This window comes from Phoxinus phoxinus, assembly GCF_949152265.1.
Source record: "Phoxinus phoxinus genome assembly, chromosome: 3".
In the NCBI taxonomy this organism is placed as follows: Eukaryota; Metazoa; Chordata; class Actinopteri; order Cypriniformes; family Leuciscidae; genus Phoxinus; species Phoxinus phoxinus.
The window spans coordinates 1,781,986-1,791,985 of record NC_136878.1 but is presented as its reverse complement, the minus strand read 5'-3'; the positions used below and the strand labels follow the sequence as shown (position 1 = coordinate 1,791,985).

At 50.2% G+C, this 10,000-nt stretch overlaps 1 protein-coding gene across 5 annotated transcripts in view; it reads right to left on the bottom strand.

Moving 5' to 3' along the window:
- Positions 1 to 10,000, bottom strand: part of dnm1a (dynamin 1a) — a 159,005-nt gene that overhangs the window by 54,344 nt on the left and 94,661 nt on the right. For 3 of the 5 annotated variants that reach the window (XR_013796958.1, XR_013796959.1, XM_079608011.1), the window contains exon 14: positions 7,156 to 7,269. Coding sequence is in view for 3 of the 5 variants with exons in the window: in XM_079608011.1 (XP_079464137.1) it covers positions 7,156 to 7,269 (114 nt within the window). In the remaining 2 variants the exon portion in view is untranslated. Of the gene's footprint in view, positions 1 to 7,155; positions 7,270 to 7,945; positions 7,961 to 10,000 lie in introns of all 5 variants that reach the window. The other 2 variants (XM_079608009.1, XM_079608010.1) reach the window with 1 other exon arrangement.

Genomic DNA, 10,000 nt, shown 5'->3' with positions numbered 1-10,000 from the left:
GAGTTGCTCAGGGTTGCCACCCGTCCTGGAAAATACAGAATCGTCCCGTATTTGACATAGACCCACACTTACACCGAACTAAATTATAAACGCAACACTTTTGTTTTTGCCCCCATTCTTCATGAGCTGAACTCAAAGATCTAAGGCCTATTCCTCTCATTTTAGAGTGGCCAGCCTAACACCGTGTCCTAACTACACGCGACGCGCGATAAAATGCATCTTTTCCATGTTAATCTGAGTTCTCTTTCATCATCTCGTGTTCGAGATCCACCTATGGGAAGGGCATCCGTACCTGACCTCTGCAGAAGCATCCAATTGCACCAAGTCTGGCTAGACAGACAGAAGCGCGCAGCCAATGCCAGGTAAGGCCCCGCCCCCTTACCTAGTGGCATATAACGCCTGCAAGCGCTGCTATTCTCCAGTTGACATTCGCTTCTCGCGATCTCTGCACTGACACAGTTCGGTTGGATTACGCTGCTCACTTTCGTGTCTTCAGGAGGACATATCGCCTGATCAGCCTCCGTCAGACGTGACAGTCGTTTTTTCAGCCTTTCTGCTGTGTTCTGCATTCGGAGCCGCCCGCGCTCTCGCCGTTTTCACCTGCTCCTCCTTCCACGGCTGCCCGCCACGGATTTTTCCGCGTTCTTCTCCGGAATGTCGCTGTCTAAACCTTCCGCTTCTCCGGGGAGCAGCCTATCACGGGCCTGCCCGGCCGCGTGTGGTGCGCTCATCGCCGCTAAGGACCTTCACCCGTTCTGCGTGGTCTGCTTGGGCCTTAAACACGCTCAAGAAGCCTTGGAGAACCCGGAAAATTGCAGTCATTGCCTTATGCTGCCCAAGAAGCTTTTACGACGTCGTCTGAAAGTTGCAGCGACCCAGTGCTCCGAGCTCGGCCTCTCTGACTCGGATGGGGGACACGGTGACGACGACGCGCTACCGGGGGACTCCCGGGGCGCCACCTCACTCATTTGGGCTGACCAGCCCAATCCCGCATTCCCCGAAGAGGACATCTTCGCGGGCAACCTCACCCTCGTCGACGAACCGGCCGGTTCCGGCGATGAGGATGACGCGGCTCTTCTTGGGATCTCAGAGGACGAGGAGGCCATCCCGCCCTCTGGCTTTCCCCAGGCTAGCGCCCACACGGCCTTGCCTCAGTCCATCCTCCTGGAAGTTTGTGAGCGAGCGGCCGCTCGCCTCAACATGGAATGGCCGGCTCCACAGAGCGCCACCGACCAGGAGAGGGATATTTACGACGGGAAAGTGCTGGGACCCCCTCCCGGTCCGAGAAAACAACTCTTCCCCGTCCTTCCAGCGTGCGCGAAGCACATGAGGCACAATTGGAGCGACCCCCTCGACTTCAAACACGGTCTCACGGGTCTTGAGGTGAAGGACATGGCAGCTCATGGTATGGGTGACCCCCCCGCTATCGAGCCTTCCATCGCCAGGCACCTTAACCCCGCTCAGGGAGGGCTGCTCGCTCCCTCGAAGCCGGTCTTGCCCAACAAGATGGACCGTTTTTCTGCCTCAGTTCACCAGGCCGCATACAAATCCTCGGCCTTGGCTGTCAGGGCCCTGAACGTCTCTTCACTTCTCTCCGCTTACCAGGCGGAGATTTTGGACGAATTAGGGCAACAGCTGGAAAAGGGAACTCCTTCTTTAACCTTGTGGAAGGAGATCCTCACGGTGAACGACCTCGTCCTCCGTAACGCTCGGCAGGCCGTCCAAGCCTGCGGGCGCTCTATGGCGCTCTCTGTGGTGGGAGAGCGCGCGCTCTGGCTTAACCTGTCGGGCCTTCCTGACAGTGAGAAGCGGCGCATCGCGGGCGCGTCGGTGGAGCCCGGCCGGGCTCTCTTCGGCCCCGCCGTCGCTTTGATGCAACAACGGTGTGACGACAAAAAGAAGGAGGACGAGGCCTTCAAGTTATGCCTTCCTAGGAAGGCGGCCCCACGCCAGGCACCCCCTGCGCGTTTGCCTAACCCACCTGCCATGGGACGACATTTCCACCAGGGCAAGGAAAGGCCCCGCAACAGACCCCCCGCCCCACGGCAGAATAACCCACCGCCTGCTAAGCACTGGGGAAAATCTACTCCCGCCGCGGCCGCGGCTGGAAGACCATCTAACACTACCCCCACCGACTCGAAACGCAAGCGGCCTGCCTGATGTTCGGCCGGTGGGGGCATCGAGTCCACTTTCACGGGCTACGAGCCTTTTGGACTCTCTTCATGTCCAAGAACCCCTGTCCAAAAGACGCAGGGTCTCTCGCGAGGCTGCCCAGCCCATGTGTTTGTTGAACGTGTGTTCCCCCCTCACGTTCGAGGGGTCTGTTGTGAGGAAAAGTCAAAAAGCAGTGTCACCACACCGCACACACTCACTTCCCCTCACCAAATTATTAAAGGCTTCGGCCCCAGTGTTCCCCCAACACAAAACACACAAAAGAACAAAAAACACATTAAAACAAACGAATCAAATGAATTCGTTACGGAGAGAGGATCTCTCTCCGCAGAGAGAATTCATCTCCCTGCAGAGAGAGAAAATCTTTCTAAACCCCGGCATGTCGCCCCTAGTTCATCCACTAGATGGCGCCATTGCATCACAAATGAGTCAGCTGGGCTTACACAGCTCAACTGCGGCTCGGGTGGGAACACTCGCGAGTCACGAACGGGCTTGGCAAGCTGTTTCGGCTCCCGAGTGGGTGATGCGTACTATAATGCAGGGCTACAGACTGCAGTTTGCAATGAAACCCCCGCATTTCAACGGCGTTCTCTCTTCACACACGGAAGAGAACGCTTCACACATTCTGAAAGAGGAAATATCCTCCCTCCTAAACAAGGAAGCTATTCAGGTGGTGCCCCCCAGTCTGATGAATCAGGGATTTTATTCTCGTTATTTCCTGGTCCCAAAGAAGGACGGCTCTCTCCGCCCTATCTTGGACCTTCGTGTGTTGAACAAACATTTGAGGAAATACAATTTCAGAATGCTAACTCATGGCTCGCTCGCCCGCGCCATAAAACAGAACGACTGGTTCACATCGGTAGACCTGAAAGATGCTTTCTTCCATATAAGCATTTATCCGCCACACAGGAAGTTTCTTCGTTTCGCCTACCAAGGCACATGTTACGAATTCACAGTTCTGCCGTTTGGACTCAGTCTGAGTCCTCGCAGTTTTTGTCTGTGTGCGGAGGCGGGTTTAGCACCCATGAGAATGTCTGGTCTGAGGATTCTGACATACATAGACGATTGGCTCATAATAGCCGAATCGAAGGAGAAAGTGTTGCAGGACACCTGCCGTGTGCTCGCGCACGTCACATCTCTCGGGTTCAGAGTGAATGTGAGCAAGAGCAATTTTACACCCAGTCAGAATGTCATTTTCCTGGGCTTGGAGTTGAACTCAGTCTCCATGCGAGCGCGTCTCTCTCAAGAGCGCGTTCTCTCTCTAATGAACTGTCTGTCGCAGTTCAGAGAGGGGGCGAAAGTACAATATCGCACATGCCTCAGGCTGCAGGGTCTTATGGCTTCATCCATCCAAGTTGTGCCACTGGGACTCCTGAGAATGAGAGCGTTCATGAAATGGGTTTTGTCACTACATTTCAGCCCGATTCGCGATCTTTGCCGCTCTGTAATAGTGACGCGCGCCTGCTCGGCAGCCGTGCGACACTGGAAGAGCGCAGACTTTTACGCACAGGGAACCCCTCTGGGGACGGTTATGATGCGGAAAGTTGTGACGACAGATGCGTCCTTAACAGGCTGGGGTGCCACCCAGGAGGGCAGAACGGTGAACGGTCTGTGGCCGAACAGACTACGTTCAGCGCACATAAATTATTTAGAGCTGTTGACCATTTGGAAAGCTCTGAATCATTTTCTGCCTCGCCTGCAGGGACATCATGTTCTCGTACGCTGCGACAATACCACGGCTGTGGCTTATATCAACCGTCAGGGCGGCGTGCGCTCGTCGAAACTTCACGCTCTAGCTTACAAGCTTTTGGTGTGGAGCAGACGGGTTTTCCTGTCGTTACGCGCGACTCATGTTCCGGGCATTCTGAACAGAGGCGCGGATCTTCTATCAAGGGGAAACCCAATCTACGGAGATTGGCGCCTTCACCCCCAGATAGTGGATATGTTATGGATGAGATTCGGACAGGCAGCCGTAGATCTATTCGCCTCGCGCGAAAACTACCATTGTCCTATGTTCTTCTCGCTAAAGGACGTGGACGCACCCCTCGGGGTAGATGCACTGGCCCACCCATGGCCCAGAGTGCTGCTGTATGCTTTTCCTCCCCTGTGCTTGATAATTCCAACACTGGCCAGGGTGAGAGAGCAGAGCCTGTCTCTCATTCTGATAGCACCCAGGTGGCCCAAAGCACCGTGGCTGGCGGAGATAATCCCTCTGTTATATGCCGAGCCGTGGCGCCTCCCCCCACGCACGGACCTATTGTCCCAAGCGAACGGGGAGATTTACCATCCACACCCGGACAGGGTGGCTCTCTGGGCCTGGCCCGTGAGAGGACGAACCTAAGCGCACTGGGGCTTTCGCCGCGTGTGATTGCCACTATACAGAATGCCAGAGCCGTTTCTACACGGTCCTTATATGGCTGTAAGTGGCAAGTGTTCGAAGGGTGGTGCGATGGGCGTGGTCTCACATCTTATCAGTGCTCAGTTCCTGATATTTTGTGTTTCCTTCAAGACCTCATGGAAAAAGGGAGGTCTTTTTCCACCATTAAGGTCTACCTGGCTGCGATTTCAGCCTGTCATGTGGGCTTTGAGGGCTCAACAGTCGGGCAGCATCCTCTAATCCGCAGATTTATGAAGGGTGCCCGTCGCTCTTTGCCAGTCGTCAGGAGAACTGTTCCTGAGTGGGACCTCTCCATGGTGCTGGAGGCTCTGTCTCAACATCCTTTTGAGCCTCTGGGAAGTATTTCCCTTAAGCTACTGTCCTTCAAGACAGTTTTGCTCTTGGCCTTGGCATCAGCTAAACGTGTCAGTGAGCTACATGCACTCTCGGTTCATCCCTCGTGCACTAAATTCTCTCTTAGTGGAGATAAGGTTTCCCTTAAGCCTAATCCGGCCTTCATGCCGAAGTGCTTCCCTGCGTTCACTTCGGAGGTGTTGGAGCTGTCAGCTTTTCACCCTCCACCGTTTTCCTCCCCGGAGGATCAGAGGCTAAATGCTCTGTGTCCTGTCCGTGCTTTACAGACATATATGACCAGGACCAGTGCGTTCCGGAAGAGCGACCAGCTCTTTATTTCATGGGCGCCCCCTCACAAAGGGAGTCCCATATCTAAGCAACGCCTCTCACATTGGCTTGTGAATGCTATAGCTGTGGCTTATGAATCAAAAGGAGTGCAGCCCCCAGGGGGCATCAGAGCTCATTCCACGAGGGGCTTAGCCGCCTCTTGGGCTTTGTTTAGGGGAGTGTCACTGCAGGACATCTGCTCCGCTGCCAGTTGGGCTTCTCCTCATACCTTTGTGCGTTACTACCGGCTGGATGTCACCAGAATTTCGGTAGCACATTCGGTTTTAGGGGTGGGGTCTTCTTAGACCTTCCCTGTAACCCCGTTGGAAGTAACGAATAAGGAGTGAATGGGCCGGCAGGCCATGCACATTCCTGTCACCAAGCACGTATTTCCAGTCCTTCCTGGATGTATATATGTACATTGGTGTTGCTGGGGTTATTACCACATACATGTTTCATGTCCTGAATGTGCACAGCAGTTATGTGTGTGCGTCAGGATTGCAGGTTCATGATTATGGGACGTGTCAGGCACCGCCCCCCCCCTGGGGCGACCGTCCTTCTCTGGCTTTCAGAACCTCACTGTGAGTGTATTGGGCAATCGGGGAGCTGTCCATGTCTCTCCCATAGGTGGATCTCGAACACGAGATGATGAAAGAGAACAATAGGTTACTGTCGTAACCCCGGTTCTCTGAAACATCGAGTGGAGAGATCCACCAGCTTTGCCCCGCTTGCCGCACGAGAAGCGAATATACTTACTGGAGAATAGCAGCGCTTGCAGGCGTTATATGCCACTAGGTAAGGGGGCGGGGCCTTACCTGGCATTGGCTGCGCGCTTCTGTCTGTCTAGCCAGACTTGGTGCAATTGGATGCTTCTGCAGAGGTCAGGTACGGATGCCCTTCCCATAGGTGGATCTCTCCACTCGATGTTTCAGAGAACCGGGGTTACGACAGTAACCTATTGTTTTATGCTAACCAGCCGCGACACGCGATGATTCTACTTTAGAAACGGTTTCTATTTTTCTGAGACGTCGCGCTGGAACAACACACACAAAGTGTGGCGATGATAATCTCAGGCGCTGTTTATGTGCTTTATTTAATGTTTAAAGCGTGTCATGTGACTCTGAATATCATTTAGTGCTCCAGCTTTGAGCTGTAAAAGCAACACTGGATAATTCTCCTCAGATCTGGAAATTAAACAAATGGAAACAAGAACGTTCAAACTGAAGAAACAAATGTATTATTTGACAAAGATTGTTTAAGTAACTCAGTAGCCTATGTGTGTTAATAATGTTTAAATGGTGTAATATTTGTGAATTTGATTATGTACTTATACATTTTCCTGCGAGTACCGTCAGGATTACTCTCTGGTGCCGTGCACTCGCCGCAAGACTCCGCCCACACGCTGTTCTGATTGGCTGTGCACTCGCCGCGAGACTCCGCCCACACACTGTTCTGATTGGCTGTGCACTCGCCGCGAGACTCCGCCCACACGCTGTTCTGATTGGCTGTGCACTCGCCGCGAGACTCCGCCCACACGCTGTTCTGATTGGCTGTGCACTCGCCGCGAGACTCCGACCACACGCTGTTCTGATTGGCTGTGCACTCGCCGCGAGACTCCGCCCACACGCTGTTGCTCATTATCATTTAAAGAGACATGCACTGAAACGGGCCGCTGTGAACAGCTGTTTTTGAGGAGGTGAAAGCGTGTTGTTTTACACAACCATTGAGGAATTTTAACCAAAGTATGTTACAAACTTTACATGAACACCCTGAAGAATCACACACACTTGTGGAAAATGGGCATCCGACGACCCCTTTAAGGCACACCAACATATACTGAAGAGTTATGTAGAAATAAATAAACATATGTTTGAAGATCTTAACCGGAACAAAACTCTGAAACCCAAAACTTGGTAAAGTCTCACCTCGTCGTCCTTGTACCAGGACAGCGATTCGGCCGTCAGCACAAACCAGTACTCTTTAGCGCCGCCCTTCATGATGCCGATGTTATTAATGGTTAGCCAGCCCTTCCTGATCACCTGAAACACACAGACGTCGTGTGTATTACTGCACAATGCTCATAGTGTTACAGTGCAATGATCAACACTTATACAAACATACTGCAGTCAAACCGAGAAATAACCAGACATCTTTGTTTTCACTAGTGTGTGCAGGACACTGTAGTTCATATCTGTGAGTGAGGAGAGCAGAATACAGTAAACTGACAGATATTATACCTAATAACTCTTCATACAGTGTCTACCAGTAACATTCAGGAGCAGAACTGATTGGTCCACTTTGATCTGATCATGTGTTCTTCAGTGTGTGTCTGTAACTGCTAATGCTCTTTATACACACACACTAAACACATGAAGCATTGCTTGGTCACTGGTTGAGCTAAACTGGTGTTGTCTAATTGTGTAGTTAAATTTACCAGCTGACAGATATTCAACATTGTGTGTGTGTGTGTGTGTGTGTGTGTGTGTGTGTGTGTGTGTGTGTGTGTGTGTGTGTGTGTGTGTGAGACAGTCTAACAGAAGGACGGACAAAACCTGTCAAATATCAACTGAGTTCTGCTCATATTTTATCACCGTTTTCTAAACTATTTTACTAGAGTGTCTTACGCAACCGCTGACACACAGATGTACACTACACATGATGCACACGACGTTAATCACACACTGACAGTGACATACACACACCAACGGTACTCACCATGATCTCATCTTGCTGCAGGAGGAAAACAAGAATCAGACAAACATGAGGAATAGAGCATATATCATTATGAATAACAACACGGTAACACTTTACTTGAAGCGGTGTGTGTAAGACTGGCATGACACACGTTATGAATATGAAGGTTTTATGCATGTTTATGACAACTGTCTGTCATTCACTCAATTATGACATTGTTTGAGATGTCTTTGTTATGACAACTTGACAATACATTGCATAGTCATAAATATGTCATAAACATGACACAGCAGATTAATTATCAAACTTAGGAAACCACTTAGCTTTATGGGTAACATTACATTAAACTGTCATGTGATTAGTTTTGACATCATAACATTTTAATGACAAATTAAATTTGGACCACTGTAGTTTGTCATTAAAATGGTTATAATGTCAAAACTAATCACATGACAGTTTAATGTAATGTTACCCATAAAGCTAAGTGGTTTCCTAAGTTTGATAATGAATCTGCTGTGTCATGTTTATGACATATTTATGACTATGCAATGTATTGTCAAGTTGTTATGACACTGACAGGTTAAGATGTATTGAGCTGCGTTCCACCGAAATTACCCGGAACAATTTGTCCCAGTAACTTTTTTTGCCCCAGACCGGTTGCTTTCTGCGTTTACACCAAGTGTGTAATCCATCCGCCGGAAACCGAAGCTTCCCCGGGCGCCGCCATTGTAGCAGAGCATCACCCGCTGTTAGCATCCCATTGACTCCCATCCATTTTGGCGTCACTTAGACAGTGAATAATTTTACATCTGAGGCGTTTAAAGACTCCATTTGTCCTTTATTTATTTCTAAAGAAACTCGACAATGTATAAACGGCTCCATTGCCTTGTATCTTACGCTATGGCCCCGTAGAAGCCGTTTTTGAAAAAATAGGCTAACGATTGCGTCATAACCACTCGAGTCTCTGTCACACAGTCGAGAGATTACCGTATAGACCGGCGGAGAAGCTCGCAGACAATCGGGGGGACGTGGAGCATAAAGTCTGATAAAGTCAAGGGAGAAGCCCATAGAGAGTGATAAAGTTGATCCTGCTGCTAGCTCATGGACAGCTAATGCTCACGCTCTCCGTCTCTGAGAGATTCGGAAGGGAATGATTCAGATTTCTCTCGGCACAGCGACTAGAAGACTGACAGCTGTCAGACACACGTCACATCTACATCATCAAGCTCAGTTTGAGTCTGCACAGTTCGCCTGGCGATCAGGAAGTGATGCTTCTAACTTCTCTCCTTTGAAATCTATGGGGTCGCTGTGTCCGTCTTATACTGTCTATGGTTTACACCGCGGTCTAAAGTACGGGAAGATTATAAACTGCGCGCGACGGCTCCTCTCAGTCTGGACGCACAGTAATCAGTTTTGAGCGCCACATTTATAATAAGTATGGAGGAGATTCAAACTGTGCTGAGGTTGTTTGTGATGTATTGGTTTACTAACGAGGTAATTAACAAACGGCAGAAAAGAGACGAGCACTGATACTAAAGCGAGTTCAGAAAGCTCGTAATGTTATAAAATTAGACGATGCGGACATTGACCGTGAGACGGCTGGACGAACGCGCAGAACATTTCCTCTTCCACAAATACGCTTAATAAAGCCTGACCCTCGTCGTCGGTCCAGCTGTGTTTTATTTTATTTTATTAAATTCCATATTTGCAGACAGACAGACTCTCACTGCATGAAGCCACGAACCACAATAGATATTTAAAAATGCCGGTTAAATCATAGACAGTATATACACGGTTAAATTAGAATGCTGCGTGGAGTCATCCAATCAAAATGCGGCGTGAACACAACCAATCAGCATGTTCAGCGCACAAGTCCCGCCCCCGAAAGTTCCTGAACTTTGAGAAAGTACTACCTCGCAGCAGGGACTTTCGGAGGGGGAAATATTTACCCGGAACTTCATTTAGACCCTGATTCCTGCGGTGTAAACACACCGAGTACCAGCCCACAGTTCCCAGTTCCTGCGGTGTAAACACACCGAGTACCAGCCCACAGTTCCCAGTTCCTGCAGTGTAAAC